This window comes from Centruroides vittatus, unplaced genomic scaffold (assembly GCF_030686945.1).
Source record: "Centruroides vittatus isolate TY-2023 unplaced genomic scaffold, ASM3068694v2 contig_452, whole genome shotgun sequence".
Taxonomy (NCBI): domain Eukaryota; kingdom Metazoa; phylum Arthropoda; class Arachnida; order Scorpiones; family Buthidae; genus Centruroides; species Centruroides vittatus.
In genome coordinates, this window is record NW_027122248.1 from 1,210,708 (window position 1) to 1,234,610 (window position 23,903).

General features: G+C 31.8%; 1 protein-coding gene across 2 annotated transcripts in view; it reads right to left on the reverse strand.

Annotated features, from left to right (window-relative positions):
• LOC136977194 (acyl-coenzyme A synthetase ACSM3, mitochondrial-like) overlaps positions 1-23,650 on the reverse strand; it is a 148,512-nt gene extending 124,862 nt beyond the window's left edge. For both annotated transcript variants that reach the window (XM_067272653.1, XM_067272652.1), the window contains exons 1-10: positions 23,357-23,650; positions 22,957-23,054; positions 18,118-18,230; positions 15,299-15,417; positions 11,967-12,022; positions 10,444-10,501; positions 9,429-9,547; positions 9,204-9,360; positions 8,179-8,307; positions 8,027-8,101 (exon numbers count right to left, since the gene is read on the reverse strand). In XM_067272653.1, the coding sequence (XP_067128754.1) occupies positions 8,027-8,101; positions 8,179-8,307; positions 9,204-9,360; positions 9,429-9,547; positions 10,444-10,501; positions 11,967-12,022; positions 15,299-15,417; positions 18,118-18,230; positions 22,957-23,054; positions 23,357-23,635 (1,203 nt within the window). In that variant the 5' untranslated portion in view covers positions 23,636-23,650. The remainder of the gene's footprint in view (positions 1-8,026; positions 8,102-8,178; positions 8,308-9,203; positions 9,361-9,428; positions 9,548-10,443; positions 10,502-11,966; positions 12,023-15,298; positions 15,418-18,117; positions 18,231-22,956; positions 23,055-23,356) is intronic.
• Positions 23,651-23,903: the final 253 nt, after the last annotated feature.

Sequence of the window (23,903 nt, forward strand, 5' to 3'; positions counted from 1 at the left end):
TTTTAATAATAATTTTAATTTATTTTATTTAAAATATATGCTCTTGATTTTAGTAGCATCTTGCCCCCTTTACATCATACTTTTCCTGGTCATGCCAATCATTGATCTAACTCTGTTCTGGAGAAAAATTTTGAACTGAAATAACACGACTTCCGATTTAGACTAGAAGTTTGTATATAGTTAATTCGGATCTCCTGTCCCTAAGCTTTCCATGTCTGGCCTGAACTTTTATCTAACTCTGTTTTTGAGATTAAGGAAGGACAGACAGACACACCAGTGGGAATTTATAGATCTGCAATTTGAAAGTTGCAACCCAATTAATAAATATTTTAGGCAAAGTTTTGAGTTTTCAGTAGTAATCAATTTCTCAGAACTGTCATATAATAATTTTAATGTTGAAAAGAAATAACCAAGTTCTTAATCACAAATCAATCCTGAATCAGCAATTTACATAGACGTAACTAGGAAAAGCAATCCTGGAATTTATTATTTCATATGAATATAAACAAATATAGAAAGTATAAATCAATTCTAATGAAATAATAAAATAAAGAACTTACTGGAATTGGTAAAATAAAATGAAAACAACACCTTTCACAAATTTCCAGCAACAAATTTAATCGTATAAAAACGTTTTCAACTGATTTGATCAGCCTTCCTCAGTTAATCGAACAAAAAATAAAAAGAACGAACTAATAAATTCAAATTTACAAAAGCAAGAGAAAGGAAAGATTTTTGCGGTTGCGCAGACAATCTAATAACTATATAATGATGAATGGTAATAAAAATGCAGGTTCTTGCCCAAATATGCATTATTCAATTCTTACGCTATCCAATAAACGACTTTCAGGCAGACGACAGCCCGTCCGCGCGTCTGTGGTTGATGCATTGAGATGTTAATTGTGCCCTATATATATCTAATTTCTCCATGTGTCTAATAGCCTGTTTACATCTAGTGGCTTTTATGATGGCAGCACATAAAAGCCACTAGATGTAAACAGGCTCTTGCTTTTGTAAATTTGAATTTATTAGTTCATTCTTTTTATTTTTTGTTCGATTAACTGAAGAAGGCTGATCAAATCAGTTGAAAACGCTTTTATATGATTAAATTTGTTGCTGGAAATTTGTGAAAGGTGTTTTTTTCATTTTAATGAAATAATCATCTCATTTCACATCAAAACACATTAGCACTATTTGTTAGAAAAAACAAGAATATCCCAATGTGACTTTAGACAGCTCAGTTACTGGATTTAATCTACACTGAATAAATAAACCACTTACGTAATTCATATATACATGGGGTGAATCCTGAAAATTTCCAAGTTGGAAGAAGAGAAATTGCACAAACTATGCCCTAATGTGATATAATTTTGTGATGCATGCACTCCCAAGGATGAGACACCCTTTCTAGGAATGCAAAACACTTAGATATTTAAGAAATACATATTTAATTAGTGAAGGAAAAGTTCAAGAAATATTTTTTAGCATTTATAGTGAATTATTATTTACTTTTTTAAGGCCTTAAAACCCACTATTAGTTTTGAGTTATTAAAGAAAATAGATATAATACTTATTGTATTATTATTTTTTTATTTTTATTGAATATTAGCAAATGCTTCTTGTGTTTTTATTTTTTCTATTGAAACCATAATAAACCATTACTTATCTCAAAACTAGAAATTCTTAGACAATTCTTGATGTCATGACAATTCACGTGCCGAGGGAGGATGTAAGGCATTTGCCCCATCTCCAGAGATCCTTCGATTACACAGAATTAACTAAACTTGAGCCTAGAATGACTCAACTCAAACAGAAACAGTGTCTTTTATATCATTATTTCAATCTACTGTAGGAACTTTAATAGATACACTGTGTGTCTATTTTTTAAAACCCATTTATAGTGTGGCTTTATTCAAGGCTGTGGCTATTTTTTCGAAATTAGTTTTTGTACGTGTTGTAATGTGTATTGGATTTTAAATGTAGTATGTATTCTATTTGAACTGCAAATTATTATTAGTGAGTCTGCCAGGTGGTGATCGGTGCTGATGCATCATGGGAGCAGTACCTGAGCGCTCGTTTTGGATGTAACTACGATACAATAAACGTAACATGGTGCATTCGACAAATGTTTAGAGAAAGACAAAAGATGCTCCCGTACTGGATTCGACATGTCTGCTCCATTTACATTTCAAAATCTTCCTCCTCCCAAACCGATGTCGGTAGAAGGTGACTTGGGAGTGAATTGGAAGAAATTCAAGAAAAGTTATCTACTTTATTTGATGGTGACCAAACTCACGACAAAGAACAATGAAACTCGAGCCGCCACCTTGTTCCACTGTTTGGGGGAAGAAGCTCTAGAAATTTTTGAGACGTTAGAACTTAATGAAGAAGCGAAACAACTGAATGTAATTCTAGAAAAACTCTGGTTGCTTTTCGGAATAAAATACGACTAAAGTGTTGAGAGTTCCAAGTTCAATACTCGTGTGCAAGGACTGAGTGAAGCCTTTGACTATTTTGTAGCAGACCTACGTAAGCTATCGATAAATTGTGAGTTTGGGAATTTACAGGATTGACTATTAAGAGCTAGAATTGTGAGTGGTATTCGTGATCTGAAGGTAAAGGAATGTCTACTACGAGATATGAAGCTATCATTAACAAAGGCGATTGGCATATGCAGAGTTGTAAGGATGTTGTAAGGATGTTGTCCAGCATGCCTAAAGTATCAAAATTCAAATCCGAAAGAAACACTTATTAACAGAAAACTTGCCACAAGACCATGGAATATTGTCACCACTGATATCTGTCATTTATTTGGTAAAGACTATACTACTAGTAGTAGACACATTTTCACAATTCCCAGAAGTTTATTGTATGAATCAGAACATCACTCATTCCGGAATAGTTGAAGCTATGAAATCAATATTTTTCAGATATGGCAAGCCAGAAATTGTATACTCAGGTAATGATACCCAGTTTGTAAACTTCATTTGTAATCGAAGATTTTTAAGGAAGTTCGATGTGAATAGATTTAAAAACATACAGAATTATTCAAATTAATCTATATATATAATCGAGATGAGTTGATGATGATGATGGTAATGATGATGATAATAATAATAATCAGGGCAGAGCCCAAACAGTTAGGAGTTGAAAGTTGAAATTTGGTACACAGTTAGGGTACGTCTCAAAAACGCACACTAAGAAGGGATTTTTCAAAATTCCTCCCCATGGGGGGACGGGATTAAAGCTTCTATATACATTATCGAGATGTGTCCAAACGGTTAGGAGTTGAAAGTTGAAATTTGGTACACAGTTAGGGTATGTCACGAGAACGCATGCTAAGAAGGAATTTTTCGAAATTCCTCCCCACAGGGAAGAGGGACAGGATTAAGTCTTAACACTTCCATCGTTGATGGAAGTGTTAAGAGAAAGCGAAGTGCAAGACGCAGATGCAGTTTTTTTCGAAATTGAACATATTTTTAGACCTATCTAAAAATTCTGTAATTAGTCTGGAAAAGGGAGGACCCAATTCTTGCATTCTGTGAAAATGGGTAAGGTTGACTATAACATAATAATTTTAATATTCGCTAAAATGGTTAGGAGTTGAAAGTTGAAATTTGGTTAGGGTACCAGATATAAGTTCCAAAGTGGAGTAACAATGGAGAACAAGAGAAAGTGACATGCAAGATTTACGGGCACTGGAAAAAAAAGGAAAGAAAAAAAAGAGTAATATGTTGGAACATATTCGATTTTCAAATTTAAACAGATTAGTTCGGTTTTTCTCGACCTTTCTTCTTTAGAACATTCAATGAAAATCGAAGGATATAATCAGAACACGTTGTGAAAATCAAACAATATTAGAACATTCGATTTTCAAATTCAATCTTTCTTTAGAAATACTTAGTTTGTTGATGAAATTACTCTTTTTTTGTGACTATAATGTAATAATCTTAATCTTCGCTATCGTTACTTTTGCCCAAGCAACGCCGGGCCTACTTGCTAGTTATAAGATAAACCAATGGAAGATGAACAAAAGGAAAACATAAATAGCTCTAGTAGTAGAGAGGAAAGGGGGACAGAGAGTGAGCATTTGGAAAATCGGGAGGCAAACGGCAAAGAATCTGCAGGCTTGACGACTCGATCGGGTCAGATGGTCCGTAAGCCATCGCATTTCAAAGACTTTGTGTAGAGAGGGGAGATGTAATATGTATTGGATTTTAAATGTAGTATGTATTCTATTTGAAATGCAAATTATTATTAATGAGTTCATCAGGTGGCGATCGGTGCTGATGCATCATGGAAGTGGTACCCGCATGCTCACTTTGGATGTAACTACGAAACAATAAACATAACCCCTGCACTCATGCCAACATGTGTTAAGTGAAAAAAGATTGTTAAAAAAAACAAAGACAAGAAATATGACAATTTACACAATTAAATTTTGTGTACAGTAATCCGTAACTTAGAAAATGTGATTTAAATAACTCCACATACGGGTTTAATCAAGCACAGTGGATTTATTTTTTAAATGCAACAAGCAATTATTTATTGTGACATTGTCACAAAGCCAGGCTGCAATTTTTAATCATATTTTTAATTTATTTAAAATATATGCCCTCCATCTCAAATTAGTAGTGGCTTACCCCTGTACATCATACTTTTCCTTTAACAATAGAGTTGTGTTGGTCATCTATCTAATACCTTTTGGGAGGAAATTTTTGAATTGAAATAACATGACTTCAAGTTTATATTGTAAGTTCATATACAATTAACTGACCTGAAAGACAAGATCGGATAAGGAAACCTTCGGCAGGAGGGGCCTCCTGCCCAAGGTTTCCTTATCCGGTCTTGTCTTTCATCTATCTAATTCCATTCATGAGATTAAGGAAAGACAGACAGAATGACGACAGTAGGGATTTATAGGTCTACAATTTTTTCAAATTGCAGTCCAATTAGGATGTGGCTTTATTTAACTTGTGGGGTAATTGAAATCTCTGGGTCTAATTGAGTGTATATGGTATAATGTCAAAATCGTGGGATTTTAGAATGTTTTGGATGAGATTCCAGGATTGCAATCCCAAATAATAACATATACCTTGTGCACAAAAACAAAATCTTTTCATAAATCAGTGTAAAGAATAGGTTGTGTTGTGAGAGGAACCAGAATTCACTGTGTTCTTGATCAATTCTCTTCTGCCTGTGCCTTCTCCTAGGGGAGGTTGGCTGCCAGCAAATACCACAAATCTCTATTGTGAGTCTTATGAATAATTTCTTCAGTATCTAGTCCTGTCCAGTCCTTAAGGTCATCCATCCAGCCTCATCTTCTTCCCTCAATCTTTCCTTCTAATGTGAGTTTGGGGATTTCATATTTTTTTCCCCTCAGTATGTGTCCACAGTATGCTAGTTTTCTCCTCTTTATTATTTTTATTAATTCTCTTTTAGTATCTGCCATCTGTAACACCCTGTCATTAGTGGTTCTGCTAGTCCACTTGATCTTCAACATTCTTCTGATTGCCCACATTTCAAAGGCCTCAATTTTCCTCTCCATATCTTTCGTACTGTCCATGCCTCACATCCATAAAGAAAAATGGACCAAATGTAGAATTTTAGCGTTTTTAGTCTTAATTGTAGATTTAGTTTCTTTTCACACAGAATGTTTTTCATCTGGTTAAACTTGTCTTTAGCTTGTCCAATTCTGTTTCAGATTTTCTTTGATACATTATTGTCTGAATAAAATCTTTTCCCCAAATAACAGAAACTATCTACTTGTTCAAGATTCTCCTCTCTGTATTTCATCTTTATTGTGTACTTAACTTTACTTATGCACTTTGTATTTACTGAGAGTCCCATTTCTTCACTTTTTGATACTAGTTCATTTAACAGTATTTGTAGTTCTTTTTCTGATGTAGTGAGAATGACTGTGTCATCTGCATATCTGAGATTGTTAATGCTTATCCCGTTAATCTTTACACCTTCTGTTCTATCTTCCAGGGCCTCCTGCATTATGTACTCGGCATACAAATTATATAGGATTGGTGAAAGTGCACAGCCCTGTCTAACCCCTCTTTTCACTTTAATCCATTCACATTCTTCATTTCCCAATCTAACTTTTGTTTTCTGATTCCAATATGCATCTTTAATGATCTTAATGTTTCTTTTGTCTAGTCCTAGGTTACAAAGTATTTCAAGTAGTTTATCATGCCATATCTTATCAAATGCTTTTCCATAGTCCAGGAAGCACACAAAAATGGGGACATTCATATCGATTGTTTTTTCAGCAATTTGAGAGAGTGCAAAGATTGCTTCTCTTATGCCAACTCCCGTTCGAAATCCAAATTGAGTATTATTGATAATTACTTTCAATTTTGCCATATATTCTATTGGAATGATTTTTAGTAATATTTTGCTTATATGGTTTAGCAAGCTGATTGTTCTGTGTTCACAATGTTTTATAGTTCCTTTCATCTCGTGCCTTCCCTTTTTTGTATATGTTATTCAAGATGTCTGCTAATGCATCTATTCTTTCGTCACCTATATTTTTGATAAGTTCAATGGGAATTCCATCTGGTCCGGTTGCCTTACCTTCGTTCATGTTTTTAATTGCATATCTCACTTCTACCATAATGTCTGGGCCTTCTTCATCTATCTCGGGTTCTTCGAAATACCTTTGGTCTTCATAAAGTGCTTGAATATATTCCTCCCATAATTTTTTCATTTCTACTAAATCTGTTGTTATTTTGCCATCTTTTTTTCTACACATCCTGTTCTTAGTGGAAATTTTCCTGTTAGTTCCCTTAATCTTTTTATGTAGGTCTTTGGAGTTATGGTCTCTCTCCGGTAACTCCATTTCCTCGCATTTAATTTTTAGCCAGTTTTCTTTTGCTCTTACAATCTCTTTCTGTATTTGTCTGTGTATATTCATATACATTTGCTGATTTTTATTTTTATACTTCTTTCTTTTGTCCATAAGTTGTAAGATTTCATTTGTCATCCATGGCTTATTCTTTTCAATTTTTTTATATCCAATTGTTTTCTCAGCTGCATCAATCAGCTTGATCAATTAATTATTTTTATTTAGATATATTTATTTTGTTTAGGGTGACTACTTCAGACTCCTGACCTCAAAAAGCATCTTACCATTAATCTGTCTTCCTAGGGAAACACCATAAACTGCATGACCAGTAACGTCAGAATAGTCAAATAATGTCAAAAAGACAAAATTACTATAAAACTAGCTTATTTGTCAGTAAATAAACTTGATTCTAGTCTTAACAAGATACGTAACTACCAGCAGGGAAATGGAAAGTATATATGCACAATGAATATGTAAATGAGGTGAGCAGCAGTTGTAATGTCAATGTATCAAACAGATATAACTTGGTGAGAGCTCAGTGGCAGATTAAAGAGGAGTTTCCTAGCACAACTAGACAATTGACTTGAGTTAGCATTTGAATCTTATATGATAGAAATTTTTGTTAATTAATTGTTTATTGATAATGATAAACTTTTCAAGCAAACGTTGTTATTAATTATTCATACCATTAAATTTTGAAGTTTGTAATATAATTTGTTTATTACCTTTAGTTATTATTAACTGCATTTTCTTTGTAGCATGAGTTTTTTTCTATAGCACAGTCAGATGTAAAGTTTAGTTAAGAGAAAAAGCCTTGATGCTCACAAGAAAATCACACTAAAGTTTAGTTTATCTAAATTTTAACATTTTCTTATGTTGCAAGGATTTATGTTGCTATTTTTACAAATATCTTTGATATATTTAATGAATTTACCCTACAGGAAAAGTTCTAGATACCATCAGTGGTATAAATAACAATTGAAACTATATATAATCTACTACTTTATCAAAGATTTTAATTTGATATTCATAAATTGAAAATTTAATATTAATATGGCAATCGATACAAATTTAAGATTTCTCAAATAAATTGTTTTTTTTTTTTTTTAAATAACGCTTATGATGATTTTCTTAACTAAAGATTTGATGTAATGAAACATTTTTGATAAATACCGTTTCTGCTTGACCAAATCCTTCGTGGATATAGATACCCGTATTTTTCCTCCACTGTTCGTTTGCCGCCGCATGCTTAAATAAATAAAAATTTATTATTTTAGTTTAAATTCCTATTTTTTTAATATTTTACAGAAAATTTATATACTTACAAGAGGTTCTCCAGCACTTAAGCAGTGTCTTAAACGAGAAAACTTATACTTATGTAGATCTGATTTGATAAGTTTTCTAAAAATAGTTGGTGGTGCACAAAATGTAGTTATTGGATAATCTTGTAGAGTCTAATATTAATAAAAATTGCATTTCAATATATGAAGTTTTTAATTCTCTACATTATAAGGTAGGAGCTCCATTATGGCTCGTCAAGTTTGGTCTATTCACCTAGCCGTTGCCTCAAATGTGTGTGAAAGCTTGGTCCTTTCTTGGGGGAAATAAGAGTTGGTCAAAATAACAGTCCAAACTTGATAATGGAGTTCCATCTTATATAAGAATTTAAATGTAATGCAATTTATAAAAATCTGAAAATTACTTGTAAGTAAATAAAACTACTTTTTCTTAAAAAGCATCCCAATGATAACAGATTTCAATTAAATTCGTTATATTCTGATTTGGTTCATCAAAGTGATTTTTAATATTTCACACAATTTTATAATGTAAAATATGATTATTATTGGATGAAATTAATAGCGACAATGTGAAAATATATTGTATTTGTAGCATAAGCTATTTCTCTCAATTCTCAGTTTTATAATTTTCTAAGAGAACCATGCCTATTGTGTACAAACAAAGGGATGCAGGAACGATAGCCGCAGAAACAAAGTTTTCCATTCACCATATCTTCCACTAATTGCAACAGAGTTAACAGGGCAAAGAGGATATGGCACACCTTCTAGAGAGGTTCTCTTGGTTAATCAAAGCAGAACACAGAAGTGATCTACTCCGAGATCAACCCGTACAACTATTTAGTGATCGAGTCGACTCTTGCCGACCTTCTTACGGCTATCTACATTGTATATACTGTAGAATATCTGAGAATGTACTTTTTACCAAATAAACAATTCCTAATGTTTTCATACAAAGAATATGATATCATAGGAATATGAAAAAGTATCATCTATAAAATTTTAAGGTTTTCTGCAATTTTATTAAAAAAAAAGTCATAAAAAACAAATTTTACCTTTAATGTTGTTTCTGTATTAAACAGCTTGGAATGATGAGCAAAAATTCCTGCTCCCATAGTCCACGGCACAAAAAGTCCTCCCCAAATTCCTTTCGACCATCCCGGATCCGACATATTTAATACTAAATCGTTCGACGTTAGATCCATCCAATAACTGCAATAATTATTTTAATTATTATCGTTTATTGCGAGACGTTAATAAGAATTTCCAATATCGCTTACTTTCCTATCGAACGAAACGATTTAATACATTCGAGATTGTGCCGAACCATTTTTGGTTTACCCGTAGTTCCACTTGTAAAAAATAATATCAGTGGATCATTGTACCTTGTTTTTGCAGTCTGTTAAGAATAAATGTATAAAATGAAAACTTACTGTATTTTTATTTTAATAAGTTAGTACAGTAGAGCGTCGTTTATCCGAAAACCGGTCAACCGAAAGCTTTCCGTCGTGCCGAATCGAACGTTTTCGATACTAGATTAACTTCTAAAGTATAATTTTTTTTGTTTTTATATTTTTCAATATAATTTATTTTGTTTGTACAAAATAAAGAAATAATTTTTAACGATGCAACGGCCTCGATTATTATTATAAAAATTTTCGTTAGGCTTAAAATCGACGAAAATTCGACGCGAAGCGACACGCAACGGAGAAAAATCGCAACACGGGATAGGTTAATATATTTTTTCGTACATAATCGGTTATCCGAACGACCCCAGTCCCCAATCGATTCGGATAAGCGACGCTCTACTGTATTTGCATATATACATAAGTATTCGATTAGAAGTAAACTTATTTTTCTATATATTTCAAAAATTCAAAATTAAATTTGATTAGTCAATATAAAGAGTAACAATATCTTCATGTCAAGAAAACAAATACAAATGAATTTAAGTTACTTTCACAAAATTGCATATGAATATGCTTCTAATTTTATAAAAGTGGTTAAACAATGTTAAAATTTTTCAAAATTTGTATAACTTGAATTATTTTACATTATCATCTCAAATTTATGAATAATTATTTTCATTTATAATAATATAAATCAGTTTTGCTAGAGATAAATGCAACATTTTCACAAAATATATCATTCCTTATGCAACAATTAATTCTGAGTTATGACTGAGCAATATAAAATAAAGTAAATGATAATCTACAGATTAGATGTATAGATTTAAATCTGTCAATTAGTAAAGCTTTGGAAATGTTTATGGAAATTATAAAATTTTCTACTCACATAATTAAGAGGCTGAGCTTCTTTATAAAATGTAAGAAAATCTATCCATCCTTTATTTCTAAAAATAATAACAATCAAATTAAATATATAAACATTTTAAATTATAGATGAATATGCTTAAAATGCAAAAGAATTCTTTAATTTAAATAATCTCGATATAAGACGATTTTTTTTTTAACACGAAAAACTCTTAAAACTTATGTAAACTTTAGAGCTTTTTAATAAAAATAAATTTGAAGTATATTAACACAAAATTTATTTTCAGCTTCCACAGAAAAATATAAAAGATACAGCCTTTAACACTTATCTAGATGCAAAAGAGATCTTTCTAGCAGTATTCAACTAATGGAACTAATTCATATAATTCATTAGTTCCACTAGAAAGTTTACAGTAAATAAATTCATTAAAAAAGGAACAAACACACGTAAATCAAGTAGTAATTCCAAGGCAATAGATAAATTTTCCTTCTCTCCCAGGCACAGGATAACAAGAGAGAGAAATTTTAAGATTTAGTATGAAAGGATAAAAACTAACATTTCATAAATTAATACAAAAATGATTAGCTTTATGTTGCTGTAATACACGTTCAAAGCGATTGCCTTCGGCATCAATATAAAAGGTGCAGACTGTCGAAAGTGCATAATAGGTGGCATGTAATATGCCTGTGTTACAGCTTAAAAGCTTCTCTTATTCATTTCTTCGGTTGACCAACATCTGCATCGTTGCTAGGTATGCATTGTATACCGACCAATACCTTTTAGTGACCTCCGTAAAAAAAAAGATTCGGCGGGGTCGAGTCCAACAAACGTAGAACTGGGATAAACCGATGACCGTCGTGCTAGTACCAAAGCTGTCGTAGTTGCGCCAATGACAAATCACAAAGTCATTCATTCACTGTCACGTAGAAAATTAAGATAGTGTTGCTAGTTACGGTGTCATTGATGAATACAAGACCAAGAACTTGGTCATTCCAGATATTTAGTGTAAAATGTACATGTTTTTATTGCATTACATGGATAATGGGATAAACGTACAAAAACTGAACACTTACAAATACTATACATCTATTAGTATTTATAAATGTTTGATTTTTGGAACATCTACCCGATGAAGATCATTAAAAATGATCAAAGAATAAAAATGCGATGGTAGATTATCTGTACTTTTGACTCATGAAAGTTAATTACATCCAAATGTAAGTTGGCCAGGCCAGGCCTATTGAATATTAATATTTTAAAATGTTAATAATAATGCTATAGAGGAATATTATTATTCTTTTGAATTTTTTCAATGATTTACATACATTATGAAGTGTTTAATACAACTCTCTATATTATGTGTTTAATAATTTATTAAGTTAAACAGTACATTTTATATTTATATTTTGATATTAATGTACTGTTTTATTTTATATATTTTTAATGGCATTGCATTTTGTGAATCTAAATTCAAATCACTAATAAATTGAACTAAGTTTTATTAGTAACATTATTATTATTTTTTAAACTCCAAAAATACTCACTTAGGATCTTGAGAACATATGATTTTTCTCCTTAAAGACGGACAAGAATCACTAATCTAGAATTTAAAAAATATATCGTATAAAATATACTGCTATTTATAAATGCTACTTTCATTAATAACTATTAATGTTATTAATTTTATTCACAGTAAATTAAAAATAAACTGTTCGGAATTAAAATAAAAAATAATTTTAACGAGCAATTATTTATTTGTGACGTCGTCACAATGCCAGGCTGCAATTTTTAATCATATTTTCTTTATTTTATTTAAAATATATGCTATCAACCTCAGATTAGTAGTGTATTGCCCCTGTACTGTACATCTAACACCATTTGAGGGAGAATTTTTGAATCGAAATAACACCACTTCTAGTTTGCGTAGGAAGTTCGTGCACGGTTAATCGAGGCCTCCCGCCCTAAGCTTTCCACATTTGGTCTCGGATTTCGTCTATCTAATTCCGTTCCTTAAGATTAAGGAAAAGCGTACGAACGACGGTGGGAATTTATAAGTTACGAGTTTTTCAAATTGCAGTCCAAAAAGATTTTAACAATTATATTATAATTATGTAATATTAATCCAGTTTTACAGTAATAATTAAATAATAATAAAAAAATCTTTTGGTTATATATCGTCTTTTTTAAAGCAACGACCGATTTCAAATAGATTTATCTAAATTCGGCCAATTTTAGCCATATATAAATTATTCTATAACCGAGTAGATATTAAAAACTATTAGAAAATATATATTAGATTCAGATTTTGATTTAAAAGACAGAAAATCGTAACACATATTGCATTTTTTCTTTTTTATATCCAATTCAAGAAAGTAAAAATACACAATTTAAATATAAATATAAGTAAAATATATAATTTAGTAGAAGTTCATTAATCTGACCCCTATGGGACTAGATTATTGAATTTTATGAAAATACAAAAATTCTCAGTAAGTTATATGCAATCTGAACATTGCAGACATTGCTGTACATTTTGTACCAACACAGATTTCTGTATCTTGATTTGATTACCAGTACACACGCTTTCTAATATGTGTTAAGATTAGTATTTTTGCGGGTTTTTCAGAAAATATGTTATTTTCTGTGATCTTTAGCATACAAAGTATCCAAATATATTTCAATTCGTGGAATACTAGCATGCTAGATTATCACGAAAGAAATCTGGATTATGGGCTACTTTTCAGAGGTTCTGAGAGCTGGATTAGTGAAACTTCTACTGTATTTGCTTTCTTCTTCAAGGAATATATTTTTCAGTAGTTAGTAATATCAAAGTAAACTAATTTTTTATCTGAATAACATTTAAAATAAGAAAGTCTTTGCATCATTGTCTATTATTACGGAAGGAATAAAAATTAGCAGTTACAGTTTTTCATAATTCTTACGAATGATTACTTTGTATGCTGGTTTGATAGAAGACTGCGTATTAATAATAAACCTTAAATATATCATCAAGCAACATTTTATACAGTATTATGTGTTTAAAAATTCTGATGCTGCCCAATAACAGTTTTAGAAGTATTTCGAAATAACGACAGTTTGAAGACGGTTCATCCTTCAAAACTTTGAAAGTTGCTAAAAATCACTAATCCTAAATCACACTTCACGTATACAAAATGTCAAGAGAAAGAATAAATGTATAACTTGAACGGCATGCTAAGTTCAATTGTAGAATATTAACAGATGGTAATTAAGTTTAAAATTAAAATGGAAGACGGTCTGTCGAAAACGGAATCGAAATTTATTCGCCGTCACTGTTCCAAAATAGAGTTTTTGACAACCGACCTTTCTTTGTCGTTTGACTCGGTCATCAAAATTTTAAAAACTTTAAAATAACGAAAAAATTATCCAATTAAAAATTCGACGGTCAAGTAGCCTACAAAGAAATGTTGGTTGTCAAAAATTGTATTCCAGAACGGTGAAAATGAATAAATGGTGACACCTTTTTCGACAGACTGTCTCTTCAATCTTAGTTTTAAGCACATTAAGTCTTTGCAATTTTGGAAAATTCACTACTGGAATCATATGTAATACATTAAGTGTGACCAATATAACAGTTTGTTCTGCTACATCCAGACTTATTGTAACAATACACAGTGGTGATATTTGAAATAGTTAACAAAGGGTTCGCTAGCAGAAAATTTTTCTCCGACAATCACCGACAAACGAAATGGAAGTTTTGGCTAGAAATAAATACAATACCTTTTCTTGCGATATATCTAATAATCAGTGGCGTATTTGGAACGTAAGGGGCCCTGGGCGAAGACCAGGTAACAATAGTATATTAGTGCTCTCGACCTTGTTTTCTTTTTTTTTTTAGGCTGAGAAATTTTTCACCCCGAATGGTAGACAGATCTCATCATCACTTGAAATACAAAATCTTTTTTATTTCGCTGTCCATAGCCCGACACGTGTTCCACAGCCATCTTGTATTATCTCGCGCGCGAGATTGTGGGATCTCTCTTGTGACTGGGTCTAGTTTCGACAACTCTCTTCAATCGATCGCGATTAAACCTCGTTTTGGTCGAGATCGAAACGGTCGAGAGAGATCGCACCAAGACGTAGTCCCCGACCTTGCTCGCAATCTACATTGAAATGCTCGGTGCGAACGGGGTATAAGGCTCTAGTTTAGTAGTGTTACAGAGTATAATACGTATATTTTAATATATTTTAAAAAAAACAAAACCACTGAGAAATGTTCCGTGTGTTTAACAAGGTTCGGGAAACTGAAAATTTTAACAACGGGTTCGGCCGAACCTGTGCGAACCCGCCGAATATCACCACTGACAATACATCGTAGCCAACAGCGCATTTATGGATGTTAAAGATCTAAAGCACCCATAAATTGACACCACTGGGTAGATTTTTTTAATGAATTACATTTGAAAAAAAAAAAATTGAATGTAATGCAAGGTATGGTTCATTTAAATTATCCTTTATAGCAAAACAGCTTTTTAAATTTTTTTCTTATTTACATGTTTCCGGCACTCTTAATTCTTTATTTAGTTTCTGAATTTCATATTAAAAAATTTATAAATTATTTAAATTTCGAGATTATTCTATTTTATTTACATATAATTACCTAATTTTAGAATTTATTCTCAAGTAACTAATAAAAAGTAAAGGAGAAAAATATATATATATGCTTAATTTTGGATATTTCAATAAATATAATGTACTGTACTATGTTAGTTTGATTCTATAAATTCTTGAAATTTCACTAGACTACCTTTTTTTATGGCTTATCTAACTATGGTTCTAACTTATAAATTACAATGGACAAAATTAATTTGTTTCACTGTTATTTTTAAAATATTACCTGATCGACTTTTTCAGCCGTTTCCTCATCGGCGATGACATACTTTGCTTTGAAAGAATTTATCCTATAGTGAATATCCCTTGGTTGCAATTGAAACGACCCTACAGCTGCTACTGCACCTATGCACATATATTAAATATTTATATTTTTTGAGTTTAATGCTGGAGATAATTTTTTTACATCTCACTTAAAAAATTTCAATATTAAAATTATTTATAAAAATAGCTGTTATGAAAAATTAACTAGAACATTACAAAATCAGAGTAAAATTGTTTAATAATTTTTTTAAATAAGAGAATAACATAATGATTATTAATCACCATTAAGTGTATTTTTTTTTATCACTTTCAATAGTAGATAAAAAGGTAGATAATTTATTATATCTATTAAATTATTTTGAGTTTACGCTAAACAAATGCACCATTTTTGACTGTTTTTCATGTAAACTAGTTTATTGAAAATGTAATTTTTAATGTTATTAAATACATTTTTTGATATTTATTATGAATGGCCCGAATAACGAGCCACAGGAATGTAAAATTACTAGGAGTAAAAAGTGAGAAAAACTCTGAAAAAGCAGCAGTTTAAGAAATGAACAGATACTGGAGTTTTTTTCTTTGTGTTAAAGGAAGGAAAGGAATAATTTTAATCTTTTAAAACGTTTGCCTTTAATTCCGTACTATTCTGCACCATATTCTACACCGCGTAACGTGCAACGAACAAAACGTTCGTTCGTTTGGACCGTCTGAACACGCACCGTTCCGTTGCTGCAGCCGCGTGCTCCAAACTGTTTTCTGTCAGTTTTTGCCACGAACACAAAGGGTTTTGTCGGCACAGCATTTTTTATTTCTGATGCTCGTGTACACCTTGGTACCGATATGTGTGATACAAAGTGATCTTTATGAATCTTAAACATAAAGACATAAGTTTATGACATATAATTGACAAAAAATCGAGACTTTTTTAAAACGCTGCCGGATGCGGGACAAATTGTTAAAAATCGGGTCCGGTCACCTTAATCTAAAGGAGTCGTCGCGTGCTAAGATTAAAAAATTGGTATTAATTTTGAATTTAATTAAATAATTTAGAATATTCTAAAAGAAAAGATCAAAGTAGAATAGAACTAACATGTAAAACTTCTGCTTACTATACAAATGTATTCCATAGAAAATTCACACCTTTCGGCAGTAACTTTTTATAATAAATCACCATCGTAGTAACCGTTTACCAGTTATACTACGAAAACTTTTGTTCTATGTTCTCTTTCTGACTTGTGTCATTTGCATCGTGTATGGTAGCTTTATTTATATTAAGGCTTAATTTTACAACAATTTCATTAATTAAAATTTACTTAATTCTAGCTTGAAAATAAACCGGATTTTGGATAAATATTTGGCTATCAAAATCAGTTTTTGTTTATTGTATATTTATTAACAAAAATAAAGAATCATTTATAGTTGAACAAATAATCAATTGACACAATTATCAAAATTATTTTTTATTTATAAATATTAGTCAAATCATTCAAAGAAGAGTCACGATTAAATTTCTTTTGAGAGAAAATGAGACACTCGAATATTCATACGCGCTTAAGAAATGTCTATGGAGACACGGAAGTGGGTAAAAGCACTTTAAGCCATTAAGCGAACCATTTAATCGTTGGACACAAGGTTAAAATAATCTGTCTGATACCAATAGCTATGACACCTGCAATAATGGAACATGCAAATATCTTTATTCAGAATGATTGGCAAGTCACAACCAGAAAACTTGCAGCTCAACTTTATATCACTAAGGATAGCATCGACACATTATCCAACAGTTAAGGATATTAATTACAGAAGATTGTTTCCGTAGGAAAGGATTGTGCGTCACCAATGACCGAGAAGACCGATTTGTGAAGACATTTTGTATCTTTTATGTATTTTATATTTTTAAAGTTAAGAATATTCAAAAGGTATGTGCCAGATGGATCCTTCAAATCTTTACTGATTACAATAAAGAACAAAGAAGAATCATCTGTTCAGACTTGCTTGCTCAATATGAGGCCAATAATGCTTACTTATCCAATATTGGCATAGGTAATGACAATTCATCATTTTTAAACCTAAAAAAAATCTTCTATTAATTCGATTGTTTGTCACGAGGCAATATATCAATCAACTTAGAAGCTTGTGTGAAAATATTTGAGAAGTTTAAGAAATTATTCTGGTGCATTTGTTGTCACAAAGATAGGAGTAAACTTTGCTAACATGCCAATGCAAGGCATAGTCATATACACAAGGCAAGTGTGTATGCACTATGATGGAAAATCAAACATTTCATGATTTTCCATCCAGGCTGTAGGACGGGTGAGGAAGTATCCTTCCTCACCCGTCCTACTTGATTCAAACCTGTAGCAAGAAATTTGAGAATGACGAAGTTGTAACCGAAGTAGACAAATGACCAAAAGATAGACCCGCCGAGTGGTAACACAAAGGAATACAGGCTCTCACATCTTAGACGTGTAAGGGGACAGATTTGAAAGAATACTATGTGGAAAAATAGATTATTGTATCCAATGAATTAGGGACACTATCATATATTTAAAATTGTAAGATAACGAACTTTGAATGAAAAAACACGTGTTGCATTATTTATTAGGCAACTCTCGTTTTATAGTATAGCTATAGTTAGAATAATTTTATTAATCTATACTGCAATTTGTTTGCATATGCCACCTTAAATAAATTATAGAATGATATGAATTATATTAAAAATTTTGGAATCGACACGTCAAATTTCTTCTACCGTATCCATACATTAAAGTATAAACTTACCAATTTGACAAAGAGAGAGAATTACAACCCATAATTCTGGAATTTTTGGCAACAGAATCATAACATTATCTCCTTTCTTTATGCCACATACCGAATGCAAGACATTAGCTGCTCTGAAAAATTAAAATTGGAAGTATAGTACAAAATAATTTTAACACAAAGTCAAGAAATTATGTATGCATATAAAATAGTAACTTAGTGTTTCTGTATATGTAATTCTCATTAAAAGCAAAAATTTTGTATGAATATTTCAAATACAAACTTCTGATAGAGCCAGATAGCTGATGTAGATAAGTATACACACGCTGCACTGAATAATGATTTGGATCCAGACTAGCTCTTCTGTAATTGCCACGCCTGTCTGGCCTATATAACACACTATTATTGTCAGGCTACCGAACTTATGGATACGAATAAAGGCATCTTAATGAACATAGAGAGACACGGCCTGGAAATGAAAACATTTCGAGGCCACATCTACCTTTTTGATACCATAAATAAGATTACCACGTCCAAAAGGATATGATAATCCTATATATAAAACTCGAAAGCCGAATGTACTTAAAAAGAGCATTATTTTTGTTTAATATTATTAATGTTAAAATAGGTTGCACGTTAATACAACCCACTCCTGGACGACAGACCCTTTACATCCAAAGAAATCTTTTACGAGCTCGTTCTCGTCTCGAAAGGTACATTTTCTCGAGACTGCCTTAAAATCCTCGGTAGATACCGCGTATCGGCTATTTCCGACGGCCTCGGCATCTTGCCGAATTCGGTACGAGCAACACCGTACACTTCGTCGTCGTCAGAGAATTCAATACAGCAGCAGTTTCTAAGCGTTTGAAAAATAAGGGATGAATTGGTCAGGACACACTTGTGAAATATTATAGCCAAGATAGGGAGCAAGGGACATGTATAAAAGGGATTGAAATTGTTTGAAATCTCGCGCACTCATTTCAAGAAAAAAGTTATCATTCTCATAGATGAGTGTGATGCACCTATCACGGAAGGCTGTAAAAAGGACATACGTCGACATCCCGAAATAACTATTAGTCATTTGATGTAAAAGATCCTCTTAATGTCCACAGAGCAGAAAGATAAAGAAAACCTCACTGCCAGGATTCTACTTTAAGTATCCCCACCTAAAACTAGGGATAGGACTCCCTAAATCTGATAATACTGCTGTACTGTAGTATTAAGGAGGTGGAAACACCATCGGAGTTAGTTTAAAGTTAGTTTTGAATGTATCAAAAAGTTAAGAAATTTTTATAAGTCACGAAAAAAGTATCGTAAAAAAGAAAAGGAAAAAAGAAAAAGATAACTTTCTTGTGATAAGTCAATTTTTCGAACTTATCTCTTTGTAAATAACTAAATGTCATATCTGCTATTGACATTGATAAGATTCTGAGAAAAAATGGCAAGAACCTCGATAGAAATTTTTATACATCAAATTAGTAATAAGAAATAATATACTTGTCATTAAAGATTACAATAATAGCAATTATTGTCATCAACTTTTATTAATCGGAAGTGTACCATGTGTGGTAAGCGATAATGTATTCTTTCATTTTGTACATGCAGGACGACCAGAGCTTCCATCCAGTCGGCAGGACGGCTTCCTTTTCCTTTGAACAAATGAAATACGCAGAATGTTTCTTTATTGACGAATCTACAGATTTTATTTTCTGTTAGTAAAATTTAACGTTAATTTTACAGGGGCAGGAATCACTATGGGACCTGGGGAAAAATCTCCAGTTGTTCTCCTCTCGACGGCCCTGTGTCTTCGTTAAATGTTTAACCAGATTCATCGCGGGTTAAAAATAATTTTTAACGTAAGTATAAAGTTTTGAACTACAAAAGTTAAAATATATTGGTGAAAAATTGAAATGATAACAAAAATAGTTATTTCGTCTTCACGTGTAGGCTACTGTAGCCTTTATCGAGTCAAATATAAATAAACGAATTATAAACATCGTAGATGGAGTGAGAAATGTAGTAATTATATCGAAGGAACACTGCGTTAATGATAGCCAACTAATATCGTGTTGGATCTCCTTTCACTCGGATCGCAGCAATGAACGAGCCTCGGCACGGACTCCGTCAGTAGTCCTCGTGATAATTTGAAACATTTTATGAAATTAAACGATAAAATAAAATTACAGTGTACATTGGCCAAATAAGGCCCACCTAATGTTTTAAGACGTTCTGTATTTTCATCATTAGAGGAAAAAGTCTGAAAGTTGTACTGCAACATACTGTAAAAGATATATTCTTGCGGAAATGCGAAAGAAAAATTAGCATCATTCGAAAGATTTTCTATAATAATACGTCTTCCAAAAGTTATGAAATGGACCGTATTTGGAACCCCATTCCAAATAAGTCCCATACGTAAAGAAATAATTTATTAATTAAGGTAAGAAGAGCTGATTAAATTACAATAAATGTATTCGACACAAATTTTGCACAAAAACACATCATTTTTCGAAACGAAAAACCCATTTGATGAAAGTTGCTGCGGTTATTGATCCTTCCTACCATCTTAACCTTTGTTCCAGGTGAAACCTTAGGCCTATCCTTCCATTCAGAATTCAATCTTTTCCCTTCTATTGTATAATCATATTGTACTTCAATTGTATCGAACACGGAAGGAATCGCGATGTAGTTTTTGATCTAGCTGCCAAAAAGCAAGTTCTTTCAAAAACATAAAAAAATCTTGTGGAAATGTCAGCGTTTTTTTTAATAAAAAGAAAGATGGGCTCTATTTACAACCAGGCCTTATTTGAAGAATGTACTGTACCTTACATCCTTTTATAAAATCACGTTCGTGAACTGTATTATATATTTTTATGAGGATATCAAAAACTTGTTAGATATTTTAATCAACTCATTTTCCTCGACAGATAGGGGCTTGAGCTTTATTTTTAAAAATTACTTTGTTTAGAAGTAACTTTTTTTAAATTGAGCTCAAACCCCGTTTTCTGGCCGGTACAACATAGCGTGGATTACACCACATATTTAAATATAAACCGCTACATTTAAATGCCATACATTTTACGTATTAAGTCGTCTATATCAAAGTCAGCTTTCTAGTCAATGTACTGAATTTTTATAACATTCGGTCGTAGCCTACAACTTGTAGGCTAACACGCACACCGGGTTCTACTATTTCATCCGCACGACTGTATCAAATGAAAAACCAAATCGTTTTCTTTTTTTTTTTGCTTAAATATCAATACACCCAATGTTATTTGTTGAAATTGAAATAGCTTTAATAACTAATTCACTATATGATGCGTAAAATTAACGAACATATCGATAAGCGTAAATATATGTTTTGTTGGAAAGAATATTATCGACTATCTGAAATGTATTTCCGTTCATTCCGTAATCAATACTTCCGTATTATCGTTATTCTCAGTGCTATCAGTTTACGTAAATATGTAGGACCACCGTATCAGAAGATACTTACTTGTTAGTTAAAACAAGAAAAAAATCCAATGCTATCGAAACTACGGCATTGGAAAAGAGGGAGGGGATTTTTTTTCTCCCGGCCCGGAAAAATTAGGTGTCCGTAATTGTTCCTATTAGTGAAAAATATTCATTTTAAAGAATAAAAAATTCTTCAAACTGCTTTTTATTAATACAGAAACGTTCTACGTCTTTCATTTGTTCAAAAAAAGGACCCACTCTCTCCCGGCTCCCATACAAGCTCCGGATGTCTCTGGTGTATTTACAGTTTTTATCAGTTTGTTCATACGCAATAATATAAACTGTAAATGAAATACAATATGGAGTGAGGGAAAAAAACGAAAAAAACTTCACAAAGGTTTTTAATGGCGAAGATATATTATCTTTTATCGTAGCCATTAATCAACTTTTTAAATTTCTCGTTTCTTGATATAACTGTTAATCTACACATTAAGAGATAATATTATCAAATTCAATTATTTCATAATAAATTTTTCAATTATACGTTCGTCATTCTTATATAATTATTACATCGCGTTACAGGAAATACTTAAATGTTGTCTGTAATTTATTTTAATATATAAATCAAAGTAGATTTTACTTAATCTAAATCTATATCAGTGTATTACTAATTTATAATAATTGAAAACAGAGATAAGGGTTATAATAATAAACCAAAGATAAAAGTTTTTGTCGAAATGAATGTTTATTCTCGATTAAGGGGCCGTCCATTACTTACGTGTACAGTTTGAGTCATATTTTAATATATCTAAATTACGTGTACAAAAGTTAGTGTTCATTAATTACGTGTACTGTACTGTACAATAGTTGGTGGAACTCGACATTGAAGAAATGACTAAAAAGTTCTACAAATATCTTCTGTTTATTTTCATAATAACAACAAATTAATATCGCTGAAAACAGTTCCTCTATCGCGTGCAACAACGTACAGTACTCTTCGGGACCTTTTCGCAAATTGTATACGTAATTAACGAACGACACTTATTAGTAATGCTATAAAATATGAAAATGTTAGCTTCAACGAACTGGGAAATACAATAATGCGTATATTCACCAACAAAGGAATAATAGACGACGAAGCGAAACAGGTTAATTAAGTCATTTAAAAACATTTTCGTAACAAAAAAAAACAACTGTACATTAACGCAGGATTTTTGAAAAGTCAATGCAGCATTTTTTAAATAACTTTTCAATGATAATATATATATAAATTATATATAAAACTGGCTCGAGCTGTAAATATTGTGAAAAAATAAAAGAATTTATTACAGACCACAAATGCGTAACAATGATTATAATTACGATATTTAAAAGAATAAAATGATGCTACAATTAGAGATAACTCACTTCCTGGCCCGATCGGCTAATTCTTGAAAATTCCACTTGATTTCTCTTCCATTTTTACCGACGTACCAAAATGCCGGATTAGATTTCCTTTCGTTCCCCTATTCAAAAACACAAGTAAATAGTTTCGAAATTTAAATTACGTAATTAACGTCGAGGTTAAAAAGAAATCCGAGCCGATTAATACAACTACAATAACAATATATATATATAATAAAAAACTATCAAATTTTATTTTAGTATAAAAATAGATAACCGGACATTAATCACGTGACGTTTAAGACATATTTGATTAATAGCGCGTTATCACCCACTGGACGGGAACTAAATATTGGAAAAACGGGCCTATCTATACGCGAGCAATAAAAAGAATACCGTGGCAGAATTAAGAAATTCGACTTACCGTTTCTTTACTGGCCCAATATTCGATAACGTCTGTAAAATAATTGAGATACTCCGGTACGTCTTCCGGAGCGATTTCTCTTTTTCTTCGTTCTTGTTCGTAATCGACGAAACCCGTAGCAGAAACGTAATTATAATTTCTAAAAGAATTACGATTGGGAATTTTCCAAACGGCAGAAATTGGAATATTTTTAATAAGACGATTCTTGGGAAAATTCGAGGACGTTACCAGTGATGCGGGCCGAACACGCGGCCACAATCTGCAGACGTGGAGAGTCATCGATAAGATGCGAGCGTTTGTTGCGGTCCAACGCGACGTGTTTTCGCTTAAGGACCTTTATAAGGCCATCGAATAGATAAAAACTTATCGGAAGATAGGTGCATCCATTACTTTATCCTATCGCGGTACTTATCGTTTTATCAAAACGAATGCTACTAACCGCCACGTCTCCGAGTAAAAAAAATCCGACTGGCTATTATAAACATAGTAGTGTTTCACGTGATCTACTTCCTTCTGTCGGAGGAACTAGGATCACGTGAACGGAGTG